This window comes from Cherax quadricarinatus, chromosome 4, assembly GCF_038502225.1.
Source record: "Cherax quadricarinatus isolate ZL_2023a chromosome 4, ASM3850222v1, whole genome shotgun sequence".
Classification (NCBI taxonomy): Eukaryota; Metazoa; Arthropoda; class Malacostraca; order Decapoda; family Parastacidae; genus Cherax; species Cherax quadricarinatus.
In genome coordinates, this window is record NC_091295.1 from 56,249,400 (window position 1) to 56,273,962 (window position 24,563).

General features: G+C 38.9%; 1 protein-coding gene across 4 annotated transcripts in view; it reads right to left on the reverse strand.

Annotated features, from left to right (window-relative positions):
- PRL-1 (PRL-1 phosphatase) overlaps positions 1 to 24,563 on the reverse strand; it is a 434,055-nt gene that overhangs the window by 61,629 nt on the left and 347,863 nt on the right. For 3 of the 4 annotated variants that reach the window (XM_070096918.1, XM_070096909.1, XM_070096928.1), the window contains exon 2: positions 15,750 to 16,680. The exons of the other annotated variant lie outside the window; for it this stretch is intronic. In XM_070096918.1, coding sequence (XP_069953019.1) covers positions 15,750 to 15,878 — 129 coding nt within the window. In that variant the 5' untranslated portion in view covers positions 15,879 to 16,680. The remainder of the gene's footprint in view (positions 1 to 15,749; positions 16,681 to 24,563) is intronic. 4 annotated transcript variants of the gene reach the window in all.

The window sequence follows — 24,563 nt, forward strand, 5'->3', positions numbered from 1 at the left end:
CATTACACACTGTGCTGCAGGATTTTTTTTATACTGCACACACTGACCACATAGACCCATTCTTTAATATAAGAACATAAGAAAGGAGGAACACTGCAGGAGGCCTGCTGGCCCATACTAGGCAGGTCCTTTACAATTCATCCCACTAACAAAACATTTGCCCAACCCAATTTTCAATGCCACCCAAGAAATAAGCTCTGATGTGAAAGTCCCACTCAAATCCAACCCCTCCCACTCATGTACAGGAAGGCCCCACTTATACGGCGGGTTAGGTTCCAGGCTACCGCCGTAAAGCGGAAATCGCCGTAAAGTGGAACACCCTTTTTTTCCACTTATAAATGCATACAAACACTAGATAACAAGTTTACACTAACATATATTAAGTTAGCAATAGAACCAGGCATCAAAAAACAATAAAAAGGTACAATACACACATAGTGCACTCATTACTTACCTTAAAATATTTATAGTCTTAATCTAGGGTGAGACAAGTAGTATTTATTGTAAGAAATCAAGTGTGGTATGTATTGTAATAGCCTCACCAGGCCACCCCACCCACACATACTATTCTATGATATTTAAGCATCCCAGAGCGATAAAATGTATATACAGTTCACTCATTACTTACCTTAAAATATTTGTAGTCTTAATGTAGGGTCAGGAGTAAGTAAATGAGATAAAACGAATAAATGAGAGAGAGAAAGAATGAGTACATGAGAGGGGGCAGGCGCAGTTATGTAAACAAACCAGGGGAAGGTAAGTTTTGTAAACAAACGAAATGTACACGTCTGGTTTGTGTACAAGTTACATTGTGTACAGGTTGTCTCTACATTGATACGGTAGAATTAATAAAGAAGAACACTCCCATTCTCATGTAACATCATTTTGAGAAGAAATGAAGCTCTGAGTGAAGGCAATGGAAATAAGTCACACTGACTTTTTTGGGTTATCCTAGGTTCTCTACACGTATGTTGTTATGTATGATAATCTATGTAACTGTATTTGTGTATACCTGAATAAACTTACTTACATACATACGAAAGGAATAATTTTCTACAGTTACCCCCAGTAACACATTTACTCTTATGTTAGATTAGAGAAAATGTTATTCTTGCCGTCACTTGTACAAGTTATGTGGCTCCCACATCTTATATTTATGTTTATTTATTCTATTGTGGGGTGTATTTATCATCTTTTTATGTTATGTATCGTGTTTATTATATAATTTTGAAAAAAATATCATGGATGGATTAATGAAAATGTGTATATTACCGTAATATACGACATTTAATGAGACTCAGTATTGTTATTATCACCACTTGTGCAAGTCGTCTGCTACGACATCTCACATTTGTTTATTTATTCTACTGTGGGGTGTATTTATCTTATTTATATGTTATGCATCGTGTTTATTATATAATTTTGAAAAAAATATCATGGATGGATTAATGAAAATGTGTATATTACCGTAATATACGACATTTAATGAGACTCAGTATTGTTATTATCACCACTTGTGCAAGTCGTCTGCTCACATCTCACATTTGTTTATTTATTCTACTGTGGGGTGTATTTATCTTATTTATATGTTATGCATCGTGTTTATTATATAATTTTGAAAAAAATATCATGGATGGATTAATGAAAATGTGTATATTAACGTAATATACGACATTTAAATGACTCGATGTATGTAAGTTTATTTAGGTACAGGTATACATAAGTATAATTATCAGAGTATATATAAAATATGAAATAACTTTTAAAAACATTTGAAATTTTGGAGTTTCCAGACAAAATGGAGAGACTTAGTGCTTACTGAGCTCATGGAGAATGTAAACAAACAGGGTGGGGCACGGTGACCGTATTAGAAAGTCAGGTGGGGGGAGCCGTATAGTGAGTTTTGGTCATAATTTGAAATGTCCGTATTAGCGGAACGCCGTAAAGCGGGGCCCTCCTGTACTTATCCAACCTAGATTTGAAACTACCCAAAGTCCCAGCCTCAATAACCCAACTAGGTAGACTGTTCCACTCATCAACTACCCTATTTCCAAACCAATACTTTCCTATGTCCTTTCTAAATCTAAACTTATCTAATTTAAATCCATTACTGCGGGTTCTCTCTTGGAGAGACATCCTCAAGACCTTATTAATAACCCCTTTATTAATACCTATCTTCCACTTATACACTTCGATCAGGTCTCCCCTCATTCTTCGTCTAACAAGTGAATGTAACTTAAGAGTCTTCAATCTTTCTTCATAAGGAAGATTTCTAATGCTATGTATTAATTTAGTCATCCTACGCTGAATGTTTTCTAACGAATTTATGTCCATTTTGTAATATGGAGACCAGAACTGAGCTGCATAATCTAGGTGAGGCCTTACTAATGATGTATAAAGCTGCAGTATGACCTCTGGACTTCTGTTGCTTACACTTCTTGATATAAATCCCAGTAATCTATTTGCCTTATTACGTACGCTTAGGCATTGCTGTCTTGGTTTAAGGTTGCTGCTCACCATAACCCCCAAGTCCTTTTCGCAATCTGTATGGCTAAGTTCTACATCATTTAACTTATAAGTACTAGGGTTATGGGCACTCCCAAGCTTCAGAACCTTGCATTTATCTACATTGAACTGCATCTGCCACTTTTCTGACCAAGAATAGAGTTTGTTTAAATCCTCCTGAAGTTCCATAACATCTACGTTTGAATCAATTATCCTACCTATCTTTGTGTCATCGGCGAATTTGCTCATATCACTAGTAATTCCCTCATCAAGATCATTGATATATATTATAAACAACAACGGGCCCAAGACTGATCCCTGTGGAACGCCACTTGTTACAGATCCCCACTCGGACTTAACCCCATTTATGGACACTCTCTGCTTCCTGTCAGTGAGCCATGACTCGATTCACGAGAGCACTTTTCCCCCAATGCCATGAGCTGCCACTTTCTTTAACAGTCTATGGTGCGGAACTCTATCAAAAGCCTTACTAAAATGTAGGCCTACCAGCTTTCTCTCGCTAGATTTGAAGGCGCTAAAATTTAGGCATTCTAGTATGTCAATAACCCTGGTGCATAAGCCGTACTAGTACGTCAAAAACCCTGAAAGGGTTAAGTGTGAACAGTGGTGGCGAGTCCTGCTGGTGCCTCCATCACCATGTACAGCTTCTCTCAGTGGCCCTCAAACCCAACAAAACTTCCACCACTTACTCCTCACATACATTATGACATTTTATTCATTCTAGAGTACATCATGTTTCTATGTTATTAATATTGTTTATTATGTCATATCAGATGAATTGCGATAGATAAATAAGCGTAGAGATATTAGCAGCATCATACTGAAGCATAATAAATAAATAAATAAATAAAAAAAAATCTCTCTCTCTCTCTCTCTCTCTCTCTCTCAATCTCTCTCTCAATCTCTCTCTCAATCTCTCTCTCAATCTCTCTCTCAATCTCTCTCTCAATCTCTCTCTCAATCTCTCTCTCAATCTCTCTCTCAATCTCTCTCTCAATCTCTCTCTCAATCTCTCTCTCAATCTCTCTCTCAATCTCTCTCTCAATCTCTCTCTCAATCTCTCTCTCAATCTCTCTCTCTCTCTCTCTCTCTCTCTCTCTCAATCTCTCTCAATCTCTCTCTCTCTCTCAATCTCTCTCTCTCTCTCTCAATCTCTCTCTCTCTCAATCTCTCTCTCTCTCAATCTCTCTCTCTCTCTCAATCTCTCTCTCTCTCTCAATCTCTCTCTCTCTCTCAATCTCTCTCTCTCTCTCAATCTCTCTCTCTCTCTCAATCTCTCTCTCTCTCTCAATCTCTCTCTCTCTCTCAATCTCTCTCTCTCTCTCAATCTCTCTCTCTCTCTCAATCTCTCTCTCTCTCTCAATCTCTCTCTCTCTCTCAATCTCTCTCTCTCTCTCAATCTCTCTCTCTCTCTCAATCTCTCTCTCTCTCTCAATCTCTCTCTCTCTCTCTCTCAATCTCTCTCTCTCTCTCTCAATCTCTCTCTCTCTCTCTCTCAATCTCTCTCTCTCTCTCAATCTCTCTCTCTCTCTCTCAATCTCTCAATCTCTCTCTCTCTCAATCTCTCACCTCCTACCTGTATTCCATACACCAACAAGAGTCAATAAAGGTAAGTGTGATGTTAAATGTTCATTTATCCATTTTATTAGTGCTTTCTATTTATTTGTCATTATTTTCTGTATGTATATCTATATTTAATCTTTAAAAAAATATTTAATACTTTTGGCTGTCTGAAATGGATTAATTTGATTTCCATTATTTCTTATGGGGAAAATTAATTCGGCTAAAGGCAAAACAGGTTAGAGGCAAGCTCTCTGGAACGGATTAATGCAGTTACCCAAGGGTCCACTGTACTTACTTAAAATATCTGTTATCCTCTCAAATGTTAATCATTCCACTGTGTCCACCTTAGGTTAATAATCAAAACTAATTCTTCTCTACAAAACTTATTAAAGCCATATAGCATGAAATAAAAGACTAGTCAATTTTCTTCTATTCATTGTAAGACACCTAATGACCATATGTACAATTACTGCACTGTTATTGCCTTATTAATCTCAAGTTAATCTTAAGTTTGCCCAAAATACTTTGCATATAAAGGGGCTTCTGGCATGTACACCCAATTGTTATACTCCTTTGTACAAACATGTATCATGCTGAAATAAAAATTACTATTATTAATATTACTTATTATTACTAATATTACTTATTACTGTTACTATAATTACTATAATTATTACTATTACTATTAATATTACTATTACTATACATCTCTCTCCTCCACTCCAGTGCAAATTTTCAGTGCTCTGAGGCATTACCTCACCTCTTACCCTACACCAAGACCATTAAGACAACAAATATTTTAAGTTAAGTAATGAGTGTACTGTATATGCATTTTATCACTCTAGGGCACTTTAAGTGTGTGGGTGGGATGGCCAGAGGGCTACCATACCTACCCATACGTGACTTCTTACAATAAATACTACTCACAGTTTGCCCTACATTAGACTCAAATATTTTGATGTAAATGAGTGTACCATGTGTATTTTACTTACTGTTTTTCATGCCTCGTTCTATTGCTAACCTAATACAGTGGACCCCCGCTTAACGATCACCTCCCAATGCGACCAATTATGTAAGTGTATTTATGTAAGTGCGTTTGTACGTGTATGTTTGGGGGTCTGAAATGGACTAATCTACTTCACAATATTCCTTATGAGAACAAATTCGGTCAGTACTGGCACCTGAACACACTTCTGGAATGAAAAAATATCGTTAACCGGGGGTCCACTGTATATGTTAGTGTTAACTTGTTATCTGGCATTTATATGCATATATAAGTGGAACAAAAATGGCATTCTGCTTTCCGGTACTGTCTTCTTTGCGGAGGTAGCCTGGAACCTAACCTGCCACATAAGTGGGACCCTACTGTAATTCGTATTTAGGAGACTGACTAGTTAATGAGCCAAGTTGGACCAAAACAACATTGTAAGTTTAAGTCTCCTAATTGCAGATTATGTACATTTTATTATCCAAGCAATAGGGTAGAGCTGATTTTTTTGTGATGATGAATACAAAATGGAAGGCATGTGTAATATAGGAGAGGCCTGGGGATGTGATTAATGAACAAAGGAAATGTTTTAGTACCTGTAATGTCAACAGTGTTTTGGACTGTTCTCACGTTGGATTTTTTAATTTTGTGTAAAACTGGCCAAATTACCAACCTCTGTGCCCTTTTTAGAGTATTTATGATAGTTTAATGTACATTTTTTTGTGCTCAATTCACAGAATGGAAAGCATACTAGCAAAATAGTTAGAAATTAAGTAAAATTGAGCAATGGAATTGGCTTACAACAGAACTCAGAGTGGGTAAAATTACAAATGCACAGATTGTGCCTAGGTCGCGAACTCTGTGCATGCATAATTCCGTTAGATTTCCATCAAATTTTATATATGCAATGTGGTCTTGGCTTCAGATTACCAATAACCATAATTTTTTGTTGTTGTTGAGGGGGGGGGGGGGGCATTCAGAGTGACAGATCAATAATTAAGTTTACAAGTGCCATGTTTATTCTTTACCCAGGATTAGAGCCTTACATCTGCTTACATTACATTATGGCTGTGTCTAAAATACTATAGCATTCTATTCAAAATGCACTACAAAGGTAAATGTTATCAGAGATTTTAATACATCTTTAGTAAACACAAACTTTCTATTCAATACCTCATACATTTCTTCCTCACCTTGTGATCTTGCCCCCAATCATATTTTTTTCCTTGTATCGTACAATATTTTGACTACCATTTAAATTTTAAGATTTAACCCTTTCACTGTCCAGGCCCCTGAAATTAATACTGTTCCCAGTGTCCACTTCATAAAAAAAAAATCTGAAACTAGAGAATCTTTTTCCGAGGGTAATATCACCAAAATTACAAAATTTGATGGAAAATTTGCAGAATTACACAGGCAAAGTTAGCAGTATGGGCACAATTTATGCATGAGCAATTTGCCCAGCAAGTTCCATTTGACCAAATTCTTAGCTATTTTGCACAAGAAATCTATCAATTTAAGACTTCTCAAAAGCCACTTAATCACCCTAGACTAAATGCTAAATACTCAGAACTCACATACTCAATATGTATTCCCATATCAATTTCAATAATTACTTTTGAACCTTTTATCCACTGTCAACAGGAATATAATTGAATCATTTTCACAAAAAACATTTCTGAATATATGAATATATCTTTTGTCTTGTATAAATTAGATTCATTTATAATTAATAACCTACTGTACAACTATGATATAATTAATATTCTACTGTACAATTATGATATAATTCTTAGTGTTAAGTAGTCAGTAAGCCAATAATGTTAAGTCAGCCCATAATGCCTAGGCATAATAGAGGCTCTCTTTGCATTGCAGCCCTTTATTGTAAATACATCATCTCAATGTACTATTTGCAAAGACAAATAAATAAATAAATTTAATTATTACAACTTCTCTTTAACAGCCAATTTTACCTAAAATTCAAAAACCTTTGATATACCTTTGATGAGTTTCAAGAGTTAATCTAATCTCTGAGCCCAGCCATTGGCCAGGCTCAACTGGTGCTTGCCAGGTCAACTAGGCTGTTGCTGCTGGAGACCCACTGCCCCACATATCCATCACAGCCTGGTTGATCTGGCACCTGAAGATACTAGTCCAGTTTCCTCTTGAAGGCTTCTACACTTGTCCCAGTCATGTTTCTGATATTTTCTGGGGTCTGGGACCCCGGATGTTGATATAGTGTTCCCTTATTGTCCCCACCGCACCCCTGCTCCTCACTGGGTTAATTTTAAACTACCTCCCACATCTCTCACTCCAGTATGTTGTCATGGCAGTGTGCAGATTTGAGACCAGGCCCTCGAGTACTTTCCACATATATTATCATGCATCTCTCTCTCCTCCACTCCAATGAATACACGTTCAAGACTTGCAGGCATTCCCAGTAGTTTAGGTGCTTTACAGGCTCAATGTGAGCCGTAAACGATCTCTATTTGTTCCAGCTCCAATATTTCTCCTGCTCTGAATGGGGCCTTCAGCACTGAGCAATATTCTAAGTGAGGGAGCACTAGCTCCTGTTTTGAAAGTTCTCAATACCCACCCCATCATCTTCCTGGCCATCATTATCTTCGTCTTGTTATGGTCTTCAAAAGAAAGGTCTGCTGACATAATTATTCCCAAGTCTTTTACATGTTCCTTACGTTCTATCTGGTGACCCGCTTGAGTTTTGTATATAGTGTTCAGTTTGAGTTCTTCCTTCTTTCCCTACCTAAGCAGCTGGAACTTATCACCACTGAACGTCATGTTCTCCACTGTCCACTGGAAAGTCCTGTTTATGTCTTCCTGTACTTTTTCAGTGTCCTCTACCATAGTGACTTTCATGCTTATATTAGTGTCATCTGCAAATGACAATATAACAGTGTGCTGGGTGTTTTTATCTAAGTCTGCTATGAGGATAAGAAACAGCAGAGATGCCTGGACAGTGCCTTGGAGCACTGATACCAAAGATACCAATTTCAAAATAGAATGAAAATAAACAATGTAGATATTGCTGGCACTAAAAAATTTCCTGTCCCCAGGCCTCTCCTATATTAAAATTGCATTCCATTTTTAATTCATAATCACACAAAAATAGAAGTTTTACCCTTTCTCGGATAATAAAAATAACTAAGAATTATTGGTCGTGATTTATGGCATCCCAACAATCAAACCCATAAAACCAGTGAGGGATGGATGGGAGCCTCAACCATCTTCAGAAAAATAGGCAAAAAGTTTAATTGCCACTACTGAGAGCCCAATTTCAAGCTACTTCGTCTTTAACCCTTTCAGGGTCCAAGGCCAAAATCTGAAGTGGTGCCCCAGTGTCCAAGACTTTTCAAAAAAAAAAAAAAAAAAAAATTGTCATTTTTTTCTTATGAAATGGTAGAGAATCTTTTTGTGAAGGTAATAAAACAAAGTACGAAATTTGATGGAAAATTGACGAAATTATGCTCTCGCGAATTTTAATGTGTCAGCGATATTTACGATTCGGCGATTTTGCCGACTTTGACTCCCATTTTAGGCCAATTACATTATTCCAGGCGATCAAATTCTTAGCTATTTCACTAGTATTACTTCTATTCTATCGATTGAGCACAAGAAATCGCCAAGTCAACTGTTTCAACTACAAAATAAAGTGATCGGAAATTGGTAATTTGGCAAATTTAACTCAAAGGTCAAAATATTCCAATTTCAAAATAGGGCCCAGAATAAACAATGTAGGTATTCCTGGCACTAAACTAACATTTCCTCTGTTCATTAGTTACATTTTGAGGCTTTACAAATAAATTCCATTTTGATTTTTTATTCACATAATGAATTTTTATTCACACCAAAAAATAGATTTACTGTTATGCAATATTGTAATAATTGTATAAATATCACCACCACATTTGTGTATTAGACGTGCGAGGTTGTTTGTTTACTCTTGAATATCGGCAAAAATTTAACATTTCCGCTACTTTGAGCTTGGTTTCAAGCCATTTCCAGTGCTAAAACCAATCAAAATCATCTCTATTTCTGTAATACGTATGTCTTCCATTCTATCAAATGAGACAAGAAATCGCAAATACAACTATAAAAAACATACGAAAAAACAAAGTCGCTGTTTTAATCGAAAATCACGGTCTCAGTTTTTTTTTCTCTCATTATACACAGTGTGCTGCAGGATTTGTTTCATGTGGTGCACACATACCACATAGATGTATTCTCTCATATCCAGGCCCAAATTTAGCACTCACAGTTTATCAGTGAGCTGAGCTCATGGCGTAGATCTACGGTTTGGACCCTGAATGTAAAGCCGTAGATCTACGGGACGGACCCTGAAAGGGTTAAACAGATCAAAATCATCTCCAATTCAAAAGTATGTCCTCCAGTCTATTAAATACCAAGAAACTACTAATAAAATCAAAGACCATCCTTGAAAACAACTCAAGTTGCTATTTTAAACCAAACATACTGTCAGTTTTGCTTTTCCCATCATGCAGTGTGGGGGCAGGAATTTTTTTTTTTATGCTGCACGTGTGCATGTATGCACACACACCACAGACCCATTCTCTCAGTCCAGGCCAATATTTACTACTTAGTCTATATTTACCACTTAGCATGATGAGCTAGCTGTGCTCATCATGCAAATCTACACAAGGGGCCCTGGCCTCAATGACTTAGTTCTACGCGATGGCCACTGAAAGGGGTTAATACAAGACACAGCTCTTATTTACTTTTGTCTATGTATGTTTTAAATGTTTCCTTTGTCCTCTTACAGTAACTCACCTGTTGTATTCTGTTGTTGTTGAAGCATGTTGAATCTGTTTTCTGTTCATATTTGAAGAGTAAGAACTTTGATCAGCAAAGAGCCCTTGGAGAACATCCTCCTAAAAACAATGATACACCCATCAAGTTAACCGCTGGTACCCCCCCCCCCATCACAATCAGGCTTCTCCCCCACAATATGACCCCCCCTCCTCCCGGCAATCTGACCTCAGTTGCCTAACCTGATCTCTTTTCTCCTAACCTGAATTTTGGCTCTCCCCCTCCTTTTTGTCATTTTATAATGGCACAGGACAGACTAAATGTATAAATTTTTTGGATTAGTTGGAAGTTAAACAAGGTTTAAGTAGTGGGACTATGGACTTGTCTGAAGTAGAGGCTGAGGCCCTTTATACACATTCATGAAAAGTAAATACAATATTCAAAGGCACATTTAAGAATTTCATTCACAACTACTGAAGTGCAGTAATACCTCAGTATAATGGACCCCGTGAAGTAGATTTTCAAGTAAAAGGACACAAGTGCAACTAATGTGACATTTTATTGTGGCAACGCTTCGCTCTCCAGGAGCTTTGTCAAAGCTCGACAAAGCTCCTGGAGAGCAAAACGTTGCCACAATAAAATGTCACATTAGTTGCACTTGTGTCCTTTTACTTTACATATTAAACCATACCCCCGGCCGGGATTGAACCCGCGGTCATAGAGTCTCAAAACTCCAGCCCGTCGCGTTAGCCACTAGACCAGCTAGCCACAATAAGATTCATCCAACTAGGTATATTTCTACACCATAGGAAAGTTAGCACAGGCACCTCTGTGACCACAAATCCCGGCCGGGGGTATGGTTTATTTGCAATCGTGTCATTACGATTTCTTGAGTCATGTTGACGGCAGTGAAGGGACTTGAGCTAGAGTTCGTCACGGCCACGCTAGCTGGAGATTCGTCTGTAAAAACTTGCATTTGTGGTCACAGAGGTGCCTGTGCTAACTTTCCTATGGTGTAGAAATATACCTAGTTGGATGAATCTTATTGTGGCTAGCTGGTCTAGTGGCTAACGCGACGGGCTGGAGTTTTGAGACTATGACCGCGGGTTCAATCCCGGCCGGGGGTATGGTTTATTTGCAATCGTGTCATTACGATTTCTTGAGTCACTTTACATATTGTCGGCAATTCTACCAACATTATTACAAGTAGAGTTTCGGTATAATGGAAAAATTTTTTGTCCAGTTAAAGGCTCTGAAGTCCCTTGCATGGTGGTGTCTGGTAGAACCACTAATGCAAAGGACCAAGTCAGTTACATCACACATTTGTCAGGACAGGTGGTGTCCATCAGTGCCATCAATACAGCAAACCACATCCAACGTATTTGCGTGCAGATGTTTTAATTATTCCCAGGCAAGCATGGCCGCTGAACCAATCCGCATCAGGTCTGAGAGCGCACTATAGTCATTCAATTTTCCAGATTCAGTACTTTTTCTCACTATCAAAGTGCAGTTATTAACAATGGAAGATCCCAAGAAGTGCAAATCAGTGTTAAGCAGAAATTTGAACTAATGTGTAATCAGTCACCAGTGAACAATATCTGATTTCTTACCTCTTCTGTGTAATAGATGAAATTAAGAAAAAAATCTTTGAACTGCAATGTACTGTATTTTTAACTTTTTTTTTTAGAAGAAAATGTACGACTTTATTTTTTTTAGTATGTCCAGTAGTGTCATCGATGTAAATGATGAAGTTCATTGCATGGCACACTTGTCCATATCCAGTAGTATCAGTACAGCAGACCTGAGCTGCTGCATCAAGCACACATCAGTGCAAAGGATTTTCATTTACACAAACACCCCTTCCTCTTCATTAATCCATTATAGTTATTTTCTGGGAGTCAAAACTGATCATGGAAACAGAGTATGCATTCATTAGTGTTACTTTGTGCCATACTGTACTTTCCTCAAATTCTTAGTCCTTCTGACAATACATGAAGTTTTTTTTATTTAAGAGAATCGTGCAGTGGAACTTTGGTTGTTGAATGCCTTACTTGTCGAACAAGTCTGTTTTCAAATGAAGAATGAGAAAAACATGTCCTGGTTTTCATACGTGCTCTTGGTTGTCGACAAAGCGGCTCGGATCACATGATCAAACAGTCAAAAGCATGTGTTTAAATCAGCCACTAACACGCATGCTGTAAACACCTTTTGAGCTCTTCCTGTGGATCTTGTGAACTTTTTTGTTATTCTGCAGTTTTGGTGCAATTCTTTATTGTTAGATAAGCCATCATAGGGCCAAAGAAGATAGAGATATTAACCCTTTCGAGGTTTCAGCCGTACTAGTACGGACTGTTTTTGGTTTAAAACAGCGACTTTGTACTGTATTTTCATATGGTATTTATGGTTGTATTCTAGTTTTCCTGATCTTATTTTATAGAATGGAAGACATATTACAGAAATTGAGATGATTTTGATTGGTTTCACAGTGAAAAGTACCTTGAAATTGAGCTCAAAGTAGCAGAAATGTTCGATTTTTGCCGAAGTTCAAAAGTAAACAAATCATGCCAAGCGTCCAATACACGTCAACTGATGAATCTAATATTCTTTCACAAGTGTGCTGGTATTATTTATACCATTTCTACACTAATACAGTAGTCTGCATAACAGTAAATCTTCTATTTTTTGTGAGAATAAAAGTTCAAAGTGAAAAGCAAAAGAAATGTAAGAGGGGCATGGGGATGTGACTAATGAACAGAGGAAATGTTATTTTAGTGCCAGGAATGTCTTTCTTGTTTATTCTGGGCCCTATTTGGAAATTGGCATCTTTTGAAATTTGTGTGAAATTGGCAAAATTGCTAAATTCTGACCACTTGATTGGATAGTTGAAATCGGTAAATGGGTGGTTTCTTGTACTCATTCGATAGAAAAAACGGAGTTCTAGCGAAATAATTATGATTTTTGTCGACTAGTACACTGGAATTGGCCGAAAATAGGGCTCAAAGTGGGCAAAATCGCCGATGCGTAAACATCGTCGAGACCGCTAACTTCACGAGAGCATAATTCCGTAAGTTTTCCAGCAAATTTCATACTTTTGGTGTCATTATGATCGGGAAAAGATTCTCTATCTTCTCATGAGAATTTTTTTTTTTTTTTTTAAATTTTGGCAACCTTGAGAACAAGTCTCTGAGAGGGCATGGCGACCCTCAAAGGGTTAAAGCAAAAAGAAAAGTTGTAAAAAGCTTTACTGAGCTTAAAAAAGAAGTTATTTGAGAGTATGAAGATAGGCTCCATGTGGCTGATATAGCAAAACTTTATGGAGAATCAGCATCTACTATCAGCACGATACTGGGCCAAAGGAAAAAAAATTAAAGCAGCTGACCTTGCAAAAGTGATATTAAGGCAAAGGCCACAAATTTTTGAGGAGGTTAAAAACACTTTGTTGATTGGGATAAACTAAAAACATTTACACGGCGATAGTGTCTCAGAGGCCACTGTTTGTGAAAAAGCAAGGCAGTTGCACGACAATGTGGAATAATAAAAAAAGAAAAAAAAAAGTGCTGAAATGTAATCTTTCAAGAGCAGTAGGGGTCGGTGTGATAATTTTAAGAAAAGAAATGGCAGTCATAGTGTGGCTAGGCATGGGGAGGCTGCCAGTGCTGACAAAGTAGCTGTTGAAAGTATGTTACAGCCTCTCCTCACTTAACGACGAGGATCCAATCCTAAGAGCAGGTCGGTGAGCAAATTGGTCATTAAGCGAAGACAATACTATACTGGCAGTAGGCTTGTGTCAACCATCTTTCGATATTTTTTTTAACGTCACCTTTGCACCATCTGACATTTTTAGTACATTTTTAAATGTTTATACAGTAGTGTACTGTATACTGTAATAAACAGAATAAAGGAAATCAGCTCTAATATACATTACTTAGGTTTGCATGCTGGTTGGAGAGCTGGTAGTAAGTCCGAGTGGCTGGTAAACAGGATAGCTGGTCGTAAATCTAAGTGGTCGGTAAACGAGTATGTCACTAAGTGAGAAGAGGCTGTACTGAATTCCAAGTGTACGTAGAGGCCAAGGGATTTCTCCCCCAACATGCATTTGTGACGAGACAGGCCTCTTCTGGAAGATGATGCCCAAGACAACTTACATAACTAAAGAGGAAGTCAATGCCAGGACACAGGCCAATGAAAGACAGTCTCACTGTTATTCTGTGGTAATGCAAGTGAGGGACTTGAAACTGAAGCCCTTACTTGTTTATCATTCCAAAAAGCCATGAGTTTTTAAGAAGACCAATACGTATTATGGAAAGCAAATTGGTTGTAATGTGGAGGGCCACTGTCTTGGTTAACAAGAATTTTTTTTGTTAAGTGGGTTCATTAAGTCTTTGCTCCCACTGTCAAAAAGTACCTCATTAAAAAACAATTGCTACTCAGGGCCCTTTTACTTTTGGATAATGCTCCTGCTCACTGTCCAAGCTTGAAAAACAAGTTGCTGGAGGAGCTCAGTTTTATAACTGAAGTTCTTGCCTCATAACACCACCACTCTCATCCAGTCCATGGACCAACAAGTCATTTCTAACCAAGAAACTCTATACCAAAGCACTTTTTGAAAGGTACTTTGAAGTGACTTCAGAAACAAATTTAACCCTCAGGGAGTTCTGGAAGGACAATTTTAATATCCTCACCAGCTTGAGGCTTACAGACAAAGCCTGGCGGGATGCGTCTTCCAGGACCATGCAGTCAGCATGGAGGAAACTGTGTCCTGACTTTGTGGCAGCCATGGAATTTGAAGACTTTGAAGGTGAGCCTGAACAAGTAAAGGATAGTGTGTCCCTGGGGAAGACCTTGGGCCTAGAGGTGACTGAATATAATGTGGAGGAGTTGGTGGAGGAGCATCGAATTGAACGCCCACAGAAGACCTTTTGGACCTTCAGAAACAGCAGCATTAGACTGCAGCAAAGGAGCTGTCATCAGAGGAAGAGGAGAGAAGGGATGATGTGCACATTTCACTTGTCAAGGAAATGTGTGCTAATTAGCTTGAAGTGCAGGAGTTTGCTGAAAAATACCATCCAGAATAACCAGTGGCCATCCGTCAGTCTAACATGTACAATGACACAAAGTCTCAATTTAAACAAGTACTAAAGCAGACCCTGAAATAAACCTCACTGGACAGGCTTTTAGCAAGACCAGCGAGCCAGAACAAGGTGTTAGTGGTGAAAAAGAGACAAAGAAAAAACCACCAGGTGGTGACTGAAATCATTAGGCGATTCTCCTTCCTAGTAACATACCCCCCCCCCCTCTTCTCCACCTCCTGCTTCCAGTATGCCATTACCTCTCCTTTGACAGGCTGTTAAATTTTCCTTTACTGTACATTATTTCAGTTAAAGTTTCTTTCAGTATTCATTTTTACAGTTTTATGTAGTATTTAGTACATTTTTTCATAAATTATATTGTCATTTGGGGTCTGGAACGGATTAATTCTATTTACATTATTCTTCAACGGAAGAATTGCTTTGGTTGTTATCCATTTTGGTTGTCGAATCGGCATCTGGAACGAATTAAATTCAGCAACCGAGGTTCCACTGTACAGTAACATCCTTCAGCAATCCAGCTGTATCCGAGACAGGGTGACCCAAAAAAGAAAAACGAAAGTTTCTCTTTCTAAATTTAGTAATTTATGCAGGAGAATGGGGTACTAGCCCCTTGCTCCCATATATAGTAACATATCTTCACTAAAAATTCCAGATCCATGCAGTCATAACACAGATAACCATCCCCTTCACTCCAGTTACAAGCACTTTTGTGTAAAGTTAGTCAATAAAAGAATATGCCACAATAAATAACCATTCACAGCACAACCAAGAATTTTTTCAAAGATGATATTCCTTACCTCAATATAGCTCTGCATGGTTGCGTCAGTGGGTCGATCTGTGATGAGGAAGCGCATATTCTTGTATTCAATTTCTGAAGGGGCAGGTCTGATGCTCTTTGATCTCATGTTTGCACTATTTGCACTCATAACGCTCTTAAAAAACTATAGGCCAGTAGTAATGTATACTCTTGCACTTGTGATTTTTCAGGCAGAGCTTTTGAAGTACAGCTTTTTAAGGTGACAATAAGAAAAGATGGCAATGAATAATAATCTCACGTGGTAGAGAATCTTCCACCTGGGGAGACTTCTAAACTTGGGATGAAGTTGTGAGATCCCTTCTCAAATTTACAAATATATAAATTATATATATATATACTGTGTATATATATATATGTATATTGTGTATTTATAAAAAAATGCTGTAATCTGATATTATACACTGTTCCACAATCACACTATATATACACACAATTAGAACACACTCACTTTGGCTCTTCACAGATAAAACTTAAATGGTAAAAAGCTTGAACAGGATGGAGCTAGTGAAGGAAAGGACTGGTAGGGAGGCAACAATCAGAGCTCAAGCTTCCTCCACCATATACAGTATGGCGGTGATCCCCAATTTTGATTTTGCCGAAAGTGCTGCCGAAGATAGGGATCTCTCCTTTGCTACTTAGGCCGAAAGACCACAAAGCAGAAGGGCGGCAGCAACGGCAGCAGCAATTACAGACGATAACGTAGCCACAGAGGACCCGCTTATTTTCAGGCCTTCACTTTACCCCATCACCGAGTTCAGTCTCCCACTATTCACACGGACACTCAGACAATGCACACTTAGATTAGCATAAGCAGGTTTCTTTCTTGTTTATTTGATGTGATATTGTGCCTTGCAGAATTCGCCAGAGCCCTTAAGTAGCTCCATAAGTGTGTAGCCTCGCCCACTGGACACCTGAAACATAAGACAGATCTTAGTACACGTATTCAACTACAACATATACACTGTATATGCAAATTTTATTATTTCTTTCATATGCTATAACAACATCCTGTCTTTCTATCAGCAGTAATGCATATACAGTGGACCCCCGGTTCGCGATGCCATCTGTATCCGATAAATCCGGTATTCGATGCATTTTAACGCAAAAATTTTGCCTCGGTTCCCGTTAAAAAACCTGGTATACGATTCGTCCGAGACGTGTCCACTTGTGTGCCAGTGTTTACAAGCCAGCCAGTGTGCTTGCATCTAAGGATACATTCAGTACATTCCATATTATCAGTGTTTTTGGTGCTTGTTTCTGCAAAATAAGTCACCGTGGGCCCCAAGAAAGCTTCTAGTGCCAACCCTTCGAGAAAAAGGGTGCTAATGACTATTGAAATGAAGAAAGATAATTGCAAAGTACGAAAGTGGAGTGCGTGTGTCGGAGCTGGCCAGGTTGTATACAAAACCCCAATCAACCATCTCTACTATAGTGACCAGGAAAACAGCAATCAAGGAAGCTGTTGTTGCAAAAGGTGCAACTGTGATTACAAAACAGCGACCATAAGTGTTAGATGCTGAGAGACTTATTGGTGTGGATAAATGAAAAACAGACAGCAGGAGATAGCATCTCTCAAGCAATCATTTGTGAAAAGGCTAGGCAGCTGCATGACAATTTGGTAAAGAAATTGCCTGCAACTAGTGGTGATGCGAGTGAATTTAAGGCCAGCAAAGGCTGGTTTGAAAGATTTAAGAATCGTAGTGGCATACATAGTGTGATTAGGCATGGTGAGGATGCCAGTGACTCAAGATGGTCCTAGTGGCATTAAAAGAAGGGAAGTAACCCCGGAAAAGGACTTGCTACCTCAAGTCCTATTGGAAGGGGATTCCCCTTCTAAACATTAACAACTTCGACACTCTCCCCTCCTACCATCCCATCAATCATCACCAGATCTTCATTAAAGGTAAGTGTCATGTATTCTATTGTTAGTATACTACAAACTGTGCATGTCTTCAGTTTGTGTGCATTAAGCTTAATATTTCATGTGGTAAATTTTTTTTTTTCATACTTTTGGGTGTCTCGCACGGATTAATTTGATTTCCATTATTTCTTATGGGGAAAATTGATTCGCTTTTCGATAATTTTGGTTTACGATGAGCTCTCAGGAACGGATTAATGTCGCAAACCAGGGGTCCACTGTATAAGAGATTTCTAAATAATATGCATTTGAACCCATTATGTGAAAACACTTGAAATTGTGACAAATTTGCATGTTATGAAACTTTAACAGCATGGCAAAGATTTTGGGGGAAAACATGGAACATCATTGGATCTATCACCTTTGCCTTACAATCAGCTTCCAGGCAAGGCCACTGTTCTTAGAGGAAAGGCCCAGTCTCACTATGTAAGCCTCCCATGCTGCCAGCTTTCCATATGCCATTGTCATATGTTAGCAAATCAACTTTTAATCAACATCTTTGAATACTAACCATGGAATGCAAGAATAAGAGTGATGCTGGAGATGCCAAAAGAGCAAACATAAATGTCTAAGTACAGTAAACCCTGTATGTATTTAATGGATAAATTAGGGGGAGTGGGTGGCAAGTAATGGCAATTGTGGTGAACATTGTTTCTGCGACTATAAAAATAAGGAACTATTCTGCAACCATAGGACTTTATCTACTGTTGTCAAATCTCCTGGCCTTGCAGATTCTGTTCCATATTTCCAAAATCTGTTAAACGAGGCACATTAAATGGAGGACATACTGTATTTAAAAAATATTAAGTTATACAATTACGTACAGGAGGGCCCCACTTATACAGCAGATTAGTTTCCAGGCTACTGCTATAAGGCAAAAATCGTTGTAATATGAAACGTACCCTTTTTCACTTTCAAATGCATATAAAAGCCTGATAACACATTTACACTATCATATATTAAGTGAACAACAGAGCTAGGCCTAAAAAATGCATATACAGTACACATATTACCATAAAATAGTTTCTTCCTTAGCTTATAGCGAGTGGAGTGGTGAACATTTATTGTAGGAAGTCTGAATAAAAGAAGAATGGGTATAACTGAAAACTGCTTTATTAGCAAAAGGCTGTAAAGAGTGGCCCACCTGTACTAGATAAGCTTAAAAGTGATGCACAAGCCTTTGGTCTCAAAGCAATAATTCATACAATTAAAAATAATAAGATAAAAGTTTGTTTAATTAGTTTACAACAGGTTGTGACCTGAAGAGAATGCCAAATAGGTCACAACAGCTGAATAAGAAAGAAAAATTAGAGTGAAATCAGCAGCAAAAAAAGTAAACCATATAATTTCATTATGATCATGGAGCAAGCAAGCCTTGTTATACAGTGAGATGACAAATGAAAGCCTGAAATAGTGAGCATCTAGTGCTGGCTTGTTCTAGTTTTAAACTGCTAAACTGCTCAAATTAAGCAGTGATAGTGCATCTGCTAATCACACTGGTGTCAGAAATCTTCCCAGCATAATTGGAGGAAATCATTTTTGAGGGTGACAAGCCTCAGGATGTTTAACCCTTTCAGGGTAGGTGCTGTACTAGTATGGCTTGCATGCCAGGGTTGGTGCCATACTAGTACGCATAAATTCTAGCGCTTTCAAATCTAGCGAGAGAAAGCTGGTAGGCCTACATATGAAAGAATGGGTCTATGTGGTCAGTGTGCACAGTATAAAAAAAAATCCTGCAGCACAGTGCATAATGAGAAAAAAAAACTCCGACCGTGTTTTTGCTTTAAAACAGCGACTTTGCAGTGTATTTTCATGTTAATTATGGTTGTATTCTAGTTTTCCTGGTCTCATTTTATAGAATGGAAGACATATTATGGAAATTGAGATGATTTTGATTGGTTTCACAATGAAAAGTACCTTGAAATTGAGCTCAAATTAGCAGAAATGTTCGATTTTTGCCAAAGTTCAAAAGTAAGTAAATCATGCTATGCATCCAATACACATCAACTGGTGAGTAATATTCTTTCACAAGTGCACTGATATTATTTATACCATTTCTACACTAATGCAAACTACACTATTGCAAACTAGAAATACCACAGGAAATAGCAAACAAGAGGACTCCACTAGCTATAGTGAGGATATATTACCAAAAACAACTGGTGGGAGCTCCATTGTTGGTGCTAGGGAGGATAGGAATAAGACAGGGAAACATGCACCAACAGGGAATACAGTCACAGAAACCCAAGGCAAACGGAAACCAAGCCTGTGCACATACTATGCACTTGGTATCTGCAGACATGGGAAATCTGGAAAAACACACGGGACGTGCAACTATGACCACCCTAGAAAATGCCATGCCCATATGACAACAGGAAAATGCAAACTCCCTTCCTGTAAGCTTTTTCACCCTGAAATGTGTACCTCTTCAGTACAGGAAAGACTGTGCTATAACTTAAATTGCCAGGCACACCATCTAAAGGGTACAAAAAGATAAAAAACATCCAGGCCATGGGAAAACCTGGGTAGCCACAGCCACTCAAGAGGGAGAGGTTTTTTAGTGCCAGGAAGGAAAAAAAACTGGTAGGAAATGGCAGAAATCGTACACCAAATCCAGTCATTCCTGGAGTGGAACCACAGTCGATGGCCTCCACTCCAAACCAACAGATACAGATACTAATGCCGGAGAAAAAATCCCCCCCCAGTACCAACAATACCACCAGTCCGATGACATTCTTCTTTGCAAATATACAGGGTCTAAAGCCAGCAACAAACAACAAAATACCTTTCATCCGTGGACTGCTTGCAGAGGCAAAGGCAATGTTCGCGGCTTTCACCGAGACCCACATAAAGGATCACTTGGACAACGAAATATGGATCCCAGGTTACAACCTATACAGATGTGACAGAGTGAACAGGCAAAAGGGGGGGGGGGGGTTGGCCTGTACATTGCAGAGTCACTTGTTTGCACAGAACTGCTAAATGCCTCAAATGATGTAGTGGAAGTTTTAGCAGTAAAGGTCGAGAACCAAAACCTAGTCATTGTGGTAGTCTACAAGCCTCCGGATGCAACATCCCAGCAATTCCAGGAACAGCTGTTAAAAATTGACCACTGTCTGGAAAATCTTCCAGCTCCTGCACCCAACATCTTGCTCCTGGGGGATTTCAACTTAAGGCACCTAAAATGGAGGAATATAGCAAATAATATTGTTGCAGTAATAACACCAGGAGGCAGCTCTGATGAAAATTCACACGAGCTTTTAAATCTCTGCACAAAATTCAATTTAACCCTTTCAGGGTCCGTCCCGTAGATCTACGGCTTTACGTTCAGGGTCCAAACCGTAGATCTACATCATGAGCTCAGCTCACTCTGATAAACTGTGAGTGGTAAATTTGGGCCTAGATATGAGAGAATACATCTATGTGGTATGTGTGCACCACATAAAACAAATCCTGCAGCACACTGTGTATAATGAGAGAAAAAAAACCGAGACCATGATTTTCGATTAAAACAGCGACTTTGCAGTGTTTTTTCGTATGTTTTTTATAGTTGTATTTGTGATTTCTTGGTCTCATTTGATAGAATGGAAGACATATTACAGAAATAGAGATAATTTTGATTGGTGTTAGCACTGGAAATGGCTTGAAGTTGAGCTCAAAGTGGCGGAAATGTTAAATTTTTGCCAATGTTCAAGAGTAAACAAACGACCTCACACGTCTAATACATGCCAGCTGGTGGGTCTAATATACATTCACAAATGTGGTGATGATATTTATACAATTATTACAATATTGCATAACAGTAAATCTTCTATTTTTTGGTGTGAATAAAAATTCATTATGTGAATAAAAAATCAAAATGGAATTTATTTGTAAAGCCTCAAAACATAACTAATGAACAGAGGAAATGTTAGTTTAGTGCCAGGAATACCTACATTGTTTATTCTGGACCCTATTTTGAAATTGGAATATTTTGAACTTTGTTAAATTGGCCAAATTACCAATTTCCGGTCACTATTTTGTAGTTGAAACAGTTGACTTGGCGATTTCTTTTGCTCAATCGATAAAATAGAAGTAATACTAGTGAAATAGCTGAGAATTTGGTTGACTGGAATAATGTAATTGGCCTAAAATGGGAGTCAAAGTCGGCAAAATAGCCGATTCGTAAATATCGCTGACACATCAAAATTCACGAGAGCATAATTTCGTCAATTTTCCATCAAATTTCGTACTTTTTGTTTTATTACATTCACAAAAAGATTCTCTACCATTTCATAAGAAAAAAAATAAAAAAATTTTTTTTTGAAAATTCTTGAACACTGGGGCACCACTTCAGATTTTGGCCTTGGACCCTGAAAGGGTTAAACCAGCAAATAATAGAGCCTACTAGACTGGAGAATACACTAGACCTCATCTTCACTAACAATGATGATCTGATAAGAAATGTCACCATATCAAAAACAATATACTCATATCACAACATAATTGAGGTTCAGACATGTATGCGCGGAGCCCCAGACCGACATAATGAGATTAGTCATGAGGGAGCATTCACCAAATTCAACTTCAATAACAAAAACAAAGTGGGACCAAGTAAACCAAGTCCTAACCGATATAAGCTGGGAAGATATACTAAGCAACACAGACCCCAACGTATGCCTAGAACAGATTAACTTGGTGGCACTCGATGTATGCACAAGGCTTATTCCTCTAAGAAAAAGGAGGAGTAGATGTAAAATAGAAAGAGACAGGCGCTCCCTTTACAGGCGACGGAAAAGAATAACAGAGCGGCTAAAAGAGGTCAATATATCTGAAATGCGTAGGGAGACACTGGTCAGAGAAATAGCAAGCATCGAACTCAAGCTAAAGGAATCTTATAGGAGTCAGGAATCGCGGGAAGAACTAAAAGCCATAAATGAAATCGAAAGAAACCCAAAGTATTTCTTCTCCTATGCCAAATCAAAGTCGAGAACAACATCCAGTATTGGGCCCCTACTTAAACAAGATGGGTCCTACACAGATGATAGCAAGGAAATGAGTGAGCTACTCAAGTCCCAATATGACTCAGTTTTTAGCAAGCCGCTAACCAGACAGAGTCGAAGATCAAAATGAATTTTTTATGAGAGCCACAAAATTTGGTTAACACAAGCCTATCCGATGTTATCCTGACGCCAAATGACTTTGAACAGGCGATGAATGACATGCCCATGCACTCTGCCCCAGGGTCAGACTCATGGAACTCCGTGTTCATCAAGAACTGCAAGAAGCCCCTATCACGAGCCTTTTCCATCCTATGGAGAGGGAGCATGGACACGGGGGTCGTCCCACAGTTACTAAAAACAACAGACATAGCCCCACTCCACAAAGGGGGCAGTAAAGCAACAGCAAAGAACTACAGACCGATAGCACTAACATCCCATATCATAAAAATCTTTGAAAGGGACCTAAGAAGCAAGATCACCACCCATCTAGAAACCCATCAGTTACACAACCCAGGGCAACATGGGTTTAGAACAGGTCGCTCCTGTCTGTCTCAACTACTGGATCACTACAGCAAGGTCCTAAATGCACTAGAAGATAAAAAGAATGCTGATGTAATATATACAGACTTCGCAAAAGCCTTCGACAAGTGTGACCATGCCGTAATAGAGCACAAAATGCGTGCTAAAGGAATAACAGGAAAAGTCGGTCGATGGATCTATAATTTCCTCACTAACAGAACACAGAGAGTAGTCGTCAACAGAGTAAAGTCCGAGGCAGCTACGGTGAAAAGCTCTGTTCCACAAGGCACAGTACTCGCTCCCATCTTGTTCCTCATCCTCATATCCGACATAGACAAGGATGTCAGCCACAGCACCGTGTCTTCCTTTGCAGATGACACCCGAATCTGCATGACAGTGTCTTCCATTGCAGACACTGCAAGGCTCCAGGCGGACATCAACTGAATCTTTCAGTGGGCTGCAGAAAACAATATGAAGTTCAATTATGAGAAATTTCAATTACTCAGATATGGTAAACCCGAGGAAATTAAATCTTCATCAGAGTACAAAACAAATTCTGGCCACAAAATAGAGCGAAACACCAACGTCAAAAACCTGGAAGTGATCATGTCGGAGGATCTCACCTTCAAGGACCATAACATTGTATCAATCGCATCTGCTAGTAAAATGACAGGATGGATAATGAGAACCTTCAAAACTAGGGAGGCCAAGCCCATGATGACACTCTTCAGGTCACTTGTTCTATCTAGGCTGGAATATTGCTGCACACTAACAGCACCTTTCAAGGCAGGTGAAATTGCCGACCTAGAAAATGTACAGAGAACCTTCACGGCGCGCATAACGGAGATAAAACACCTCAATTACTGGGAGCGCTTGAGGTTCCTGAACCTGTATTCCCTGGAACGCAGGCGGGAGAGATACATGATTATATACACCTGGAAAATCCTAGAGGGACTAGTACCGAACTTGCACACGAAAATCACTCACTACGAAAGCAAAAGACTTGGCAGACGATGCAACATCCCCCCAATGAAGAGCAGACGATGCAACATCCCCCCAATGAAGAGCAGGGGTGTCACTAGCACGTTAAGAGACCATACAATAAGTGTCAGGGGCCCGAGACTGTTCAACTGCCTCCCAGCATACATAAGGGGGATTACCAACAGACCCCTGGCAGTCTTCAAGCTGGCACTGGACAAGCACCTAAAGTCGGTTCCTGACCATCCGGGCTGTGGCTCGTACGTTGGTTTGCGTGCAGCCAGCAGCAACAGCCTGGTTGATCAGGCTCTGATCCACCAGGAGGCCTGGTCACAGACCGGGCCGCAGGGGCGTTGACCCCCGGAACTCTCTCCAGGCAAACTCCAGGTAGTCTGCG